The sequence below is a fragment of the Pogonomyrmex barbatus genome, unplaced genomic scaffold, assembly GCF_055798465.1.
Source record: "Pogonomyrmex barbatus isolate J1 unplaced genomic scaffold, ASM5579846v1 scaffold3, whole genome shotgun sequence".
Lineage (NCBI taxonomy): Eukaryota > Metazoa > Arthropoda > Insecta > Hymenoptera > Formicidae > Pogonomyrmex > Pogonomyrmex barbatus.
Window position 1 is genome coordinate 8,751,537 of NW_028297127.1, and position 14,258 is coordinate 8,765,794.

The window sequence follows — 14,258 nt, forward strand, 5'->3', positions numbered from 1 at the left end:
TGTGTGTAAAACTTTCTATTAATTTTATGTGTCGCGTAGACATGAACACGAATGTAGACATCACCATTATTGAGAGAGTATTCAACATGAATTTCAATATTGTAATTTTTACCGTATTCTTTTCTTTTTTGTTTTGTTCTTCATTTCTTCTCAATATTGTTGCTAAATGAAACTCAAGAGAGATATTCAATTGTGCAAACTACAGCGAGATATTTTCTTTTATTTTTTTATTTTATACTTTATTAATATTAATACTTTATTAATATATTTAATATATATTAATATATATATTATTAATATATATAAGTATATTCTACTCTCTGATGAACTCGACAAAAGATTTACAACTTGAAGCCTTGCAATGAACAGAGTACTATTCAAACTTTTATCGTCATATTTACTTCAATTCGTCGACATATGGAACGGTGCATAAATCACCGATTGCAGCCATAGATAATTTTCCACTAGCAAATTTTCCGGCAATCTGAAATAATAGACAAATGGTTGTTTTAATAATATGCAACTTTTGTATGTATGTATATAAAAATTATTTCGCGATATTAAAACAGCAAGAGCATACGATGATATTAAAAAAAGAGAAATCTACATACCGATTTAACTTCAGTCGCAGTTATTTTGTCTACTTTTGCAACGAAATCAGACGGTTTGTACACGCGTCCCTTAAAAATTGCTTGCTGTCTCATATTTTCTAAAAACGTGGCGTCATTATCCGCAGCATATAATATCTCTGCCTTTAATATGATCTTACCACGAGCGATGTCAGCATCGGAAAGCTTAGGTGATCTTAGATACGCGGCAGCAGCTTTCGTTACCTACAAAGTAAAACATAATTACGGGACGTAACTATGTTGTTCAGTTTCACGCATGTGCATGATATATATGAGAGTTAATCTCGGTAATATATGTGAGAGTAATTTCGTTATATACTTGTTTTTGAACAAGGAAACTTACAGAACCGGCGACAGCTGGTACCGAGGACAGAATAAAACCAAACAGTCCGGAATCGCTGTAAGAAGCGTTGAATGCCGAAAGAGCAAATTGATCGGTACTCGCTACTCCAGAGGCTGCTTTGTGCAGCGGAGATACGGAAGAGCCCCATTTTACACGGGGACCGGAACTGATTGCTCTTTGCAATACGGCGCAAGCGAGGGCATCCTTCTCCTTATCTAAACTCACCGCTTCAACAGCTACAGCTACGGTAGACAGTTCGGAGGATCGTTCTTTGCGAAGTTCTCCTCCATAATATTTGGTAGGTTCCATAGTGTTATCTTCCGAGCTCATTTTTAGATTCGAAGCGAATTGAGTCATATCTGATAGCGACACTCCCGTCGCTACAACTGCACACTTGGAGCCAGTAAACCAAGTATTGACGAAATGTTGCAGCTATAAAGGAAAAAAAATAAATTTTTCTGTTTCTCTCTCTTTTGTGCAAGGAACAAGATGTCATTACATACGTACAGTCTCTGTACCAATTTTTCCAAGTTGTCTCTTTGGCGAGTATAGAGAATAACCTAATCCATTGTGGTAAGCTGCCTTGTGCAACAATTCCATTATACGGGTTGTTTCTGGTATCATGGATAATTCATAGCGCAACCTAGGCAATTGATCGGATATTTCCCATGGTTTAAACACTTGTTGCGTGGCGACATCTTCTAGAAAAGTCAAAGCTCTATCCCTATTGCGACACAATATAAATATAAATGTTGGGAATTATTCGAGATATATAGATCTCTTGATATAAAGTAATTACTTACAAATTATTCCTTGTTATTTGTAATGTATAAGCGATGCTTTCACGATCAGTAGTAACAGTTAAATTCCCACCAAGTTGTTGAATATTCCTAGTTATTCCAAAGCAAGTTGATCTGCAAGTACTCAGGCCAGCGGCAATTCGAAGATGATGTGCAGTACCTTGTGTATCATATGTCTCGTTACGTGAGCCAGCTCTAGATATTAAAAAGGACAAGAAAAAAGAAATTATTTTGTTGTATTGAATCAATTTGTATGATCAATTTCATACCGAAAGATAACTGATATTTGAGTAACAGGATTGTTGTTATCAAGTGCAGTAACCGTCACCTTATTACTCGACAACACTTGAAGCTCTGGAATTGTAGTGCTGGAGCATTGAGCAGCTGCAGCAGCTGCATAATGCCTTACCTGCAACAATACGAGGTATCAAAAAAGCATACTCTTTATTGCAATATCAATATACAAATTGAAAATTAATTCTACACTGTAGTGTTCTTATTATTCATGGGAAATGGATGATGATATATCTTAAGACTGACAATATAGATGAAATTAAATTACAAACGCATAATCATAAAGTATATCAAAATGGAGATTACAAATGGGAAATTTCAATTCTATCAAAGTAAAATTTATATATAGCCATTTCTTGTCTGCCATCTCTTATATCCAACTGTGAAAATTATTGGAGTTATTCAAAAAATGCATTAACACACTGTCTTCTGATGGTTTACATAACACTTAGGCAATTACAAAGGGCGACATAATATACAGTAACTTTAAAAAAAAAGCGCATAATAATCATCTCTACTATATATAAGACTAAGCTATACCGTAGAATTGCGAAGAATTGCCGACCGTACGACGGAACAAGCCATTTCTCGGGCTTTCTGTACAGATGAAGAGCGGAACAGATCAAACAGATGTAGACGACATAGAATGGCGGTGATCACGACGCCATTAGTCTACGAGGCAACGAGTCATAAAGTTTGTTCGTATTGCATGCACTTTTTGTACTTTTGCACTAAGTGTACACTAACTTGTTTTTGTTATCGGACATAATGTAACCGCTGTTTGTTTTGCCAGTGCAGTTACATTTCTGGCAACACTTTTTGTACTTGGTCTTGAAAAAAAGTAAAAAGTGCAAAGTGGCTGAAGACTGAAAAGAGCAACGCGCGCCAATTTGCGCGCGAGTACACGTGCTCTCGCGCATCGAATCGCGGCGACAGATTCCAAGTCAAGAAATCAATTAGCACTTGACAGCAGCTATTGTCTTTTTGACTTATAAACAATAATAATTATTTAATTTAACGAAAATTATAATTCTAGATTCTTTTCCTTCCTTCGCAAGTTCCGGAGTCGTTGTGAAAGGAACAATCTAGAACTTTTGCGATATAAAAAGATTGCCGAGACAACCGCGTCGTCTGTCTGAACTTATCATTAAAACAGAATCAGTATCGGCGTTAATCAAAATTCATAGAGTTGCTTGCTCTCAAAGATTGCTTGCTCTATTAAATCACAGTGTTTTACGAGGTTGCTTGCCTCGTAAAGAATTATCATTGCTTGCGCAAAATCATTCATCATGATCGCTTCGCGTTTGCAAATTTAAATAGTGTAATTCGATAAGTAGTTCGATCCGTGTATATTACGTTTTTTTTTGTGAACCGTATTAAATGTATAATAAATTATTGACTTGCATGCAATTCAGTGAATGTTTCTTTCGTGCGAATTTTTTTATTTCATTTTTTTACTCCGTGAAATCCAAACTAATTATTTAACGAACAAGTGTATACACATTCTTTTATACGTAACTTTTTATAACATTTGTTTTCAGAATTATTATATATTTATAAAAAAGTAATATTAAAAGGCAGCAGATATTGTGCAATTACGTGGCTTTTTACAACTGGACTCTTTTGGAAAAATAAAAATGGATTCAAATGGATGTGTAAATTGCACAATTAAAGGTATTACAAGTATTTTTAACAAATTATTTATATAACTTTGCTATATAATAATATACAGAATGTCAAATTTAACTCAATTCTCTTCTGTTTTTATATATCTTTAAAAATTAACAAGTTATTTTGAGTGGCCTAGTTAAATAAAACATCTTATATAAATTGATATCCTTAAATTATGGCCCATATTCTCTCAGAGTATGCTTAGAAATGTTAGCGCACTTTTTCATCGTTTTATCTTTATCGTTCAATAGACGTAAAACAAGGATAAAATGACAAAAAAGCGCGCTAACATTTTTATAAGCGAGTAAATATATCTTTTAATATTTTTTACTTAGATGGAAAACAGTTAAAATTTCCGAAGAGAGATATAAATTTTTCTTCGGATACTTTAATCTTTATTCTTGATAGAACTGAAATTTGTGTAGTCCTTTCTAAAAGAAGAGAAATATGTAATAATACACAAAATCAAAATGATGAAAATATTCAAAATGATCAAAATGATCGTAATGATCAAAATTATAAAAATGATCAAAATGATGAGAATGATCAGAATTGATCAAAATAATCAAAATAAAACTGCTATAAATACAACTTCGTGGTTTTGGAACGATACATCAACAAAACTGTTAGACACTTATAAATCTAAAAAAAATCTTGTAAATACAAGAAAAATAAAAAATTATAAAATTTTGGAAACAAATTGCACAAGAAATAGGTCATAGTAATTACCCTGTTACAAGTGGAAAGTAAAATTAAGTCGTTGGAACGTTTATACAAAAATAGAATATAAAATTAGAATATTAGTAATAATAAAATGACCGGCAGAGCAAGAAAGACTTATAAATATGAAGCGTACTTATAAAAGTAAATAATATTATATATTACAAAAGAATAAATTTATGTATAATATTACGAATGATACTAATATTCTCTTTAATTACAGTGAGTTAACAGATTTATTAGGAGAAAAACATAGCATTTAACCACTTGCTATATTAGGAAGAAACGGTTTGGTACTTAGAGGATTTAACTAGATTTCAATAAGGAAAATAATGCTGTGTAAGTATAATGTAGAATATAATAACAAACTGTGCATATATACAGCTAAATTTATTTATGATACTGTTATTTTTTACATAGAATGAATAACGTAATTGATGACAATGAAAGACTTGAAATGAAGACTTTGAAAACAATTCTGGTCCATCAAATATTCTTGCGCCTGTTGAAAGTGTACAAACTGTAAAAACAAATAAACTACAAAATTAATAAAAATAGAATATGACAAACTACAATGAGTTCATATATATAAATAAATATCAAGCTATTTTAGATACATATATTTCTGAAAGAAGTAATGAAAGACAACATAATGAAAGCATACGAATGCAGATTCTAGAAGAATTTAAAAATATTAAGAAAATTCAAGAAGATTTTCCATTCTGTAAGATTGTCCATTCTGCAAAGAAACAATGGGTTATATTGAATGCTAAAAGAGATGAAAACATTAAAGTTCTTAGAGAAATTGCAAAAAGTCGAACAAATTGCTACATTTTCATACAGTATAGATGTTTAATTTATATATGTTTATCCATTAACACAAAAAATATGGAGATCGCTTATTTCTGTATTTTTATATTTTTAATATTTTTTTGTTTTATTTCTATATTTTATTAAATATCTTGTTACTTGTTGTATTTTATTTAGTTTCAGTCTAAGTGTAAAGTCTGAGTTAATATATGTAATATTAAAGGAATATGTTTAGTTATGTTATGTTGTAGCCCGGATTGGGTTACAAAATTGTATTTAGGGAAACTCGGGTTCGTCGAGCCTTAGGAGTTAAAACTCCGAGCAGGATCGTAGGTGGTGCTGGTCAAATATTATTACTCACTTTTGTCAAATAGCTGATTTATTGGTACGGCTTTTTGAATGTTTCGTGTGAATTTCGCTATTATTAATAACGATTGGCCGTGTCAAAGTACAACTGCTCTGTTACGTATTGTGACTGCCCCCTCTCGATGATTTAGCGACTGTTTTTATAGTATTCGAATAGTGTCGCGTTTCGTCGCGTTATAATTCTAAAACGGACCATATATGGTCAAAACGGTGCACTCTCGCAAATTCCTCGTTTGCGCTCTGCTTTGGAATTTACAGACTTTTGCTTTTGCATGCTTGCATTTCCGGCCGACGTTTCCATAGCACTGGCTATTCTGAGATTCGAGAATGATTGTGAGGATAAAAAATAATGAAGATATATATATATATATATATATATATATATATATATACACACAATATATAATATGTAATATGTAAGAAGTAATTCAGGCCACAACAGTTGATTTTTAATAATTAACTTTAATTTCTGAAAAATACTTATAATATTTTAAAGTTTTTAAATATTAAGTTTTTTTTATTCTTAATAATACAAATATTTTAATAGTACAGATATTTTTTTGTTTAGAAAGTTTATGTTTGTTACTAAAAAAAGTATTTGTATTATTAGAACTAATATACATGGCAAGTGCTACCGTTCCTATTAAGTTTAAGTAAAAATAAAGCAATACAATTCAATTAAAAAACTTTTTTGAAGAGAGATTTATCCTTCATAAGAAAAATGTTTGTAATATTACACTAATTAATTATATTATGACTTTCAACACTTTTGTGATGAATATGTATAAAACATATTTTTTATATATAATATAAAATAAATAAATTTATGAAAAATAGTAAAATAGTTTTATTTCAAAGATATTACATGCTAATATATATGCAAATAAATATATAATACGAAATATAAAATTATAGTAATAAAATAAAATAATGATAAAAAATATAGTAATAAAATAAAAGTATTTTCATTATAATTTCTCTGTTTGACATATAAAACATATTTATATATCTCGAGCAATTAATTGGCGACATAACTCATCTCGTAAAATGCGGCCACATTCATTCCCAGGGATAATTTCATCATTATTATTTCTAATAATCTCGGCTTCTGGATTAGGATAATTATCTTCATGCAGAAAGTCTAATAATTCTATTTCGCCTTGCTAAATTATGTAAAACACAACAAGCATGTATATTTGCACTATACGTACAATATTTCGAAGTTTAAAATGATATAATTATCTAAATTGTTGTTTCAAAATGCCGAAAGCATTTTTAACTACTACACGGCATGAACTCAATCGATTATTAAAATGTCTCTGCGCTCGTGTTAAATGTCCGTTATCTTTATATGGGACCATTAAGTATTCCGAACAAGGATAAGCACTGTCTCCAACTATATGAGCCTCCTAAAATATTTTAAAATATTTTATTTACATAAGTATTTTTATATAATTTTTTAATGTAATTTCATATAAAACAAATAAAAATAAATAAAAAATTAAAATACTTAAATATTTAATAAATATTATTAAGTACTAAAATAATTATATATAACAATATTGTAAATATTACTAACTTAAACAAATATCCTGAAGATATTCGTATAAATGAGATTCCCGAAAAACTCTTGCATCGTGTACAGATCCGGGATATCCAATGAACACATCTAAAAATTTCATTTTGTGGTCCACTACATTTTACATATGAATTGAAAAATATTTTTTCCTTAATGTATGAATCTTGATCTTATGTTGGTTTATCGATTTGGATGTGCATGCCATCCACAGCATCTACACACACAAATTTAATTTTAAGTTTGGCATACATATGTAATTTGTATATGACATTTGCACAAAAAAGTTATATAAAACACAAAAGTAAATTATACCAATAATTCCAGGAAACTTCTCTAAGAAAATATATATAGTTTCTTCTTTTTTTTTGTAATGTAAAAAATCTTATAATATATGGAGCAAGCTGCATTAAAAAGTTTGTTACCCTTGTTAAAAGTTCATACAGTGTACTCATTGTAATATCAAATCGATCCGCTACGTCACGATATCCTGCGCTTTCGTAACCAAGATACCACAACCCGGAAATGGAAAGGAATTATTAAGAATTATTGAAATTTTGTGTAGTATTATGGGACATTACTATTGGAAACATGAATAGTTTACTATTGGATGAATAGTTACTATTCATTTACTATTCATTACTATTAGAAATATAAGTAGTTTACTATTAGAACGAATAGTAACTGTAGGCACTTACTATTCATTACTATTAGAATAAATATAGAGCGAATAGTAATTATAAGGATTTACTATTCTTTACTATTAGAATCATGAGTAGTTTGCTATTCTATTGGAACAAATAAATATTATAATTATTAATTCGCGATTTTCGTGAAAAATCGTGGAAATCTGACATTTGTATTGAATGATATGCCAGTTACTCTGTATAAAACGCGGATACTCTGATTAGTAATCTTTTTATTGTATTTTTAAAAATAATGTTATGATGTATGTACAGGATGTCTTATTTTAAATGACGGATTGAAATTTTTCGAAAATTATTGAAGAAAAACGGAAAAATGTTTGAAATAAAAAATATACGTTTTGAAGGGAGACAAATAATGGTACAAATTAATTTTCGAAAAAAATCAATACATGATTTCTCCGATTATTCTGCATATAAAAGTATTAAGATAAAATTGTCAAAAAAATAATAATTTTACACTTTATTCTTGCACATTTCAACATAAAATATAAAATATCTCATAAACTATTCAGTTTTTGCTATTATATCTTAATGCTTTTATGCATAAAATAAGATAAATAAATTAGTGCATAGAAAATATATAGTTGTTTTTAAAAAAGAATTATGTAATTCGTAATATGCAATTACATGTTTTTTTTAAAAAGCAACAGCATTTTCCTTACACCAATTGATTTCTCTCATTATTTAGTGCAAAAGTATCAAGATTAAGAAAAAGTGTAATTTACAAGATTATTTTATATTTTATATGGCAATATGTCAAAATAGAGTGTAAAATATCTCGTAAATTATTAATTTTTCGACAATGTTATCTTAACACTTTTATAATATAAAATAATCGAAAAAATTATATTACGTAAAAAAATCATAATTTCATTTTAAAAAATGGCAATGACTTTCATATGACCGTAAAATCAATTTTTCTCAAAAATTAATTTTACTGTTATTTGTTTCCCTTCAGACTGTACAATTTTTATCTAAAATTTTCTTTTGTATTCTTTACAGTATTCGAGAAATTTCATTGTCATTTAAAACAGGGCATCCTATGTATTTTTATATATATTAATTTATATATATATATATATATATAATATAATATAATACATAATATATATATATATGTGTATATATATATATATATATATATATATATATATATATAAGATATATATATATAAGAATATATAAAGTTATATAAGAATATACATAGGATGCTCCGTTTTAAATAACAATGAAACTTCTCGAATACTATTCTTGAACACACTCCCGTATGGAAAGGAACTATTGAGAACTATTGAGAACTATTCAGATTTCTATACCATTCAATTTATCATTCAATTTCTATAGTAACTTGAGTAGTAACTATTGGCGATTACATGCATGAATAGTAATTGAATAACTGCGTCTAGACGCCAATAATTGGTTTTCAGAACTATTCGCCAATAGTTGCAGTTACTATTCAATTACTATTCATACACATAGTCGCCATTACTACTCAAATTACTACAGAAATTGAATGGTAACTGTAGAAATCTGAATAATTCTCAACAGTTCTTAATAGTTTCCATACGGGAAATAAGTTGAAATATGTTTTTCTGGTGAAATTGGTGCATATCCAATTATTTCTCTTATTACAAAGGAATTTTTGTACTACGTTTATATTATTTAAATATTTTTATACTATTTTTTTTTAAATATCTGAATTTTAAGTACATGTAACCATATATAATTATTTTGTGTTCGAATAGCGCGAGTGTATTTTGACCCAAATTTCATTGGCTTCGCTCATCGTGTTGCCACTGCTATGCGCAATGGTACACCTTTCTTTTTACATCATGGCAACAAGTAATCGTCGAATTCATTCGATTTGACGATATAGGGCGGTATTCATAGTTGAATCTCAAATCAGCACTTAAGGGTCGGCAGGAGACACCGTGGAGACCTCTCACGGCTGGCTGCGAATTACGGATTCGCTAAAGCGTTATTAAAATACAAAGAGAATCATGTAAAAATCGTGATATTAGTAATCAGTAGAATCATTAGCAAGTCGCCAGTAAGTATACTAGGCGGATTCTAACTCTGAAGCATTGAGGGGGGTGCGGGTGTGCGGGGGGAAACGGTGGGCGCGGGGAGGGCAAGGGAGGGGGAATGGTAGGAGTGGGAGGGTAGTGAAGAAAGACGAAACGAGGTGAGATAAACAAATAGGATAAAATAGTAAGGCGATATAAACAAATAGGATAAGACAGCAAGGCGATATAAACAAAATGAACGGGTGGCGAAGATGATATAAAAAAATTGCGTGTGGACAGGGCGCGTGGACATGACGTCAGGGGGGGGGAGCCGCCGCCGCGTCCATCGCCACCACTTCGCCCGCCGCAGCCGCCGCCGCCCGATGCCATGTTCTTTCTCTATACTTACCATTTATGCATCTCTCTCCCTTTCTCCAGACTCTTTTCGTATCCGTAATGATTTTTGATTTTTTTGAATTACATGTGTTTATATATATGTTTATATGTGTTGTAAAAAGAAGATTTTTTTACAGAAGAGTATAAAAATATGTTTTAGCAATTTGTGTTTTGGATGGCGGGGAAAAAGAATAAAAAAACATAATTCGTATATCATATTTATTTTATTCATGGTTATCTGACCACCAATTAAATAATTTGAATACATTTTGTAATGCGCAATTAGTATAGTGATATCCGCATCGCATAGTATTATCAGCATCCAGATTGTTTAGAGAATACGTCTACGATCTACGTCTTTGTAATCAGCATCCAGAATTGATTTTGATGCACACGCGCTCTCGCTCATCGTCCAGAAGCAAGTTCCACAGCATTGTCGTTTTTCATGTCCTTTGACATATACGACAGCATCGCTGTCATCGTCGTCGTCGTCGTCGTCGTCGTCATTGTCGTCGTCATCGTCGTCTTGTTCCGTTCCATGCACAGCCTTTGTAATCAAACTCTTAGCTTTGCTGTATGAAATCGTTCCGTCGTCCCATCGCAGTCTATGGTGATGACGTATCACCCAGCGTGCGCGAGATTTGTCGGCACTTGCGAGGAAATGCCATGGTATAGGGCTTGCGAAAATGTAGTGAGAAAGAACGGTCCGTTTTCTGAGAGCGGCAAACTCTTTTACAACAAATTCTCCTCCAATGAGGAAACCTTGCAGGTCTATGAACGTTGGCGCGACCATGACGAGCAATTTTTCGAGACTGCGGTCGATTTTGATGTATCGTAGATTTTATTGTCTCTCTCTCTCTCTCTCTCTCTCTCTCTCTCTCTCTCTCATATGCCAGCGATGCTCTTAGATGATCTTGCGTACAACATTGGTCAACGGATTGTAGTGAACCACGCGATCATGTATAATGAGACAGTACGCAGTGGTATTCATCGATACGTTCTCCTTAGTCTCAAATTCCAATCTCACGGTTGCACTCTTGACCGATTCGTTTTGTCGAGAACAATCGATGATTACGAATGGACCGTTATGTAGAAAAGAAAAGATGTGACAGTGAGACTCGGCTCGAGATACTCGTATCCATAATAACTCTTGCAGAAACGCGCGTACGTTTCGTACAACACGGACCATCTGTTTTTGTCGAAATCAAAATTCATATCGTCGTACGGATAACATTCCGAGTTCAGATAGAGTTTCACGTTGGTCAAGTTGCAGTCATCGAATCGGCTCATGTCCTCAGCCATGACATTTTTGCGACCTGCTTGCAGAGCGAAGATAACGTATCGTGATTTCTTGAGCTGAGTAGCGGTCTTGATGGCCCACGAATACTTGGTTGTACGCTGTAATAGCTGAAACTCGTACAGATCCCACAAGCGAAAAGCCATACTCAAGTATCGTCCGCTTTCCAAAGTGCGCAACATCGATAATTTTTTTATCTCGCTCAATAACATGTGCGGTATTCGCCATTGTATCTTGAATAAGTCGACCACGGGAATCCAACGCCGAATTTCCCATCAGACAATTGTTGTCGTTGCGCGATCTTATCAAGATCGTGACGAGCGTTGATTACCACGCGTCTGTAATCTTCGCAAAATCCCAACAGTGCGTAGAGAGGTACGCAAAAATTAAAATATCCATCCGCGCTAGTATGCGCATCCCAACTGGCATTCCTCAGAATCACGCTTTTGTCGGATGACGTCGTTACATAGTGTTTGAGCGTGCTAGTTACGCCCATGTTTCTGTTACAATCAATCTCCACATCATCAAGCTCGTATTGAATCTCATCGAACAGGAACGCGACAAAATTATTTCCCAACACCACATCAGATCCCTCGATAACTCTGTTCTTCATTAATTTTCCCTCGACATACAAAAAGCTTTCATACGGCAATGTGTCAGATCCTGTTGCTGTATAGGTATTCTTATCTCATCGCTGTACCCGAACGTTGTATTGGCGAACGGGTTGTACGCATGAGTCTTAATCTTGACGATACGATCGTCAAAGATTGGCTCGTCTTCGATGTTTAGGATATCGGTCATCTCAACAGTTGCGCACCGCGAATCCTAAAGCTTGTAAAAATTTAACGTTCGACGCGTTGAGTTTCTTCCTCTTCTTAACGCAGCTGGATGAGCGAGTATTGTCGATCGGTGTTTTCTTTGTAAAAGATGCGTTATCTCTCTCTGCGTATACTTCGCATTTAACACGAGCATCTCACGCTCGCGTTATTGCTGTCGCCGGCGTACGTGCAATCTGACAGTGATTTCTTCTCCTCTGAAATCAAGCAATCGTCCGTTCTGGTCAACAATGCGTATCGTTAGCTCCGTAATGCTCCGTATGATGATTGGCAGGTAAATGATCTGCATCGGCCTTTCCGATATCTTATATCCTGGTGGCACGCTCGGCGAAAATTCATGTATCGTGTGCACACTTTTGTCGTTGCTATACGCATCCGCGGTCACGTTGCACTCTACACGGATAATGTTTACATTCATTATGTTGATCGACACGTCCGATTCGTGCCATTTTCACGGTTGCAGTGTACGCTTCGATGAGAAACCCAGCAGCAATTCATTGTTGTTCGGCTTGTTAAAGTTTATTCTGTAGACGCATTTAATCTCGCACTTCATCATGTTGTAATTTGCGCGGAGCACTATCGGGTATTTTCCAATTTCGTCATCACCGTGCGCGGTATTGCCATCGGGGGGCGCGTCGCATCGCGGTCTTTTCCGTAAAATCTCACATCTCAAAAATTCATTTATTGCAATTCGTACGACCCCTCGGGAATCGTAATTTCTGTGTCGTCTTTGCCAAAATAAAATTTGTTGTTCGAAACGTTTACATTCGGTATCGTGTGATAAGTCTCCAAATGTGTTAGACCAAGCTCGTAGTCATCGCTTAAATCTATGGCTGGAGAGTAGTTTGCCGCGAGAACGCTGCTCTTCCTGCTCAGCGTAAGCGTAAGCGACATGATGGAAAAAACGTTCGACGAATACTGAGACGTCGCGACATTTTGTCGGACTTTTTAAATTCATGCATGTCGACCGTTTTGGAGAAGAAACCACAAGCACAGCTGTCCGCAGACGCTCTGATCGTACGTCTGATAGGACGTTCGATTATACTCTATACTCTATACTCTATACTCGTAGCATCGTCTCCGAAATATCGCACCAGTTCCTAGGGCGGTCGAAGATTATCAATTGTCAACACAACACGATTGTTTCTCTTTGCGTACGCTACCCAATGAGTATCGGGACCTGTCCAGATTTACGATACCGTTTTCGTTTCGACGCGCGCCGCTAATCGGTAACGCGTTACGCATGAAAACACCTCTGAAGTACACGCATACGTCTCGCCAGCTGATGCAATTGTACATTGGTGGTTACGCCCGTAGGTATTTTATCGTCTTTTTGACATTTTTTTTTCTTTTTTCGCTGTTACTCCTCGTCCGTGTTTGTACGGAGCGAGATACAGTCCTTGTCCGTATTTGTACGGGGCGAGATACAATCCCTGGCCGCGCGTTTCCATCGCGCGATTGTGACGTTGCAATTCCTCGAGCTGACGTCGCGCGACTTTCCTGTCGTTTACCGCTTTCGCCACGCTGGCCGCTCCGCCGATCAAAGATCCGAGCGCGCCCAACAGGCAGAATCGGTAACATGTCGCCTCGTTTTGCCGTCGGAAATATTCGTTTCTTTTTTTTGGCAGGCTTTTTCCTCGTCTTCGCCTTCATACCCATACCGATCTTGGTCTTGGCTTTCATCGCTGTCCAAACGGCTGCAGCGATAGCTCTCTCGCCCAGAGTCGAATCTCTCGAGATGACGCGTTCTAGGGCTTTATCGGCGAGTACCTTGTCCGCCGCGTGTCTATTTGCGAGATCGTTGCTT

The 14,258-nt window shown here is 34.1% G+C and overlaps 2 protein-coding genes and 1 pseudogene across 6 annotated transcripts in view; 1 reads left to right on the forward strand and 2 right to left on the reverse strand.

The window, feature by feature from the left end:
* Nucleotides 1-212: 212 nt before the first annotated feature.
* Nucleotides 213-2,756, reverse strand: UQCR-C2 (Ubiquinol-cytochrome c reductase core protein 2). 2 transcript variants are annotated; one of them, XM_011640990.3, is made up of 7 exons: nucleotides 2,607-2,756; nucleotides 2,101-2,181; nucleotides 1,776-1,967; nucleotides 1,480-1,696; nucleotides 973-1,404; nucleotides 612-833; nucleotides 213-484 (listed from the first exon to the last, which is right to left on the reverse strand). In XM_011640990.3, the coding sequence occupies exons 2-7, from the start codon at nucleotides 2,169-2,171 to the stop codon at nucleotides 398-400; spliced, it is 1,221 nt and encodes a 406-aa protein (XP_011639292.2). In that variant the 5' UTR covers nucleotides 2,172-2,181; nucleotides 2,607-2,756; the 3' UTR covers nucleotides 213-397. The 2 variants fall into 2 exon arrangements, with proteins under 2 accessions (XP_011639292.2, XP_011639291.2); XM_011640989.3 differs by having other exon boundaries at nucleotides 2,042-2,181.
* Nucleotides 2,713-5,032, forward strand: LOC105428594 (uncharacterized; annotated as a pseudogene). Its single transcript, XR_003096766.2, has 5 exons — nucleotides 2,713-2,760; nucleotides 3,644-3,740; nucleotides 4,073-4,601; nucleotides 4,681-4,796; nucleotides 4,878-5,032. The product of XR_003096766.2 is annotated as an uncharacterized LOC105428594 (transcript).
* Nucleotides 5,033-6,903: 1,871 nt separating this feature from the next.
* Nucleotides 6,904-14,258, reverse strand: part of LOC105428611 (uncharacterized) — a 75,305-nt gene continuing 67,950 nt past the window's right edge. For all 3 annotated transcript variants that reach the window (XR_016139821.1, XR_016139822.1, XM_089079414.1), the window contains exons 3-4: nucleotides 7,213-7,426; nucleotides 6,904-7,042 (exon numbers count right to left, since the gene is read on the reverse strand). The gene's annotated coding sequence lies outside the window, so the exon portion shown is untranslated. The remainder of the gene's footprint in view (nucleotides 7,043-7,212; nucleotides 7,427-14,258) is intronic.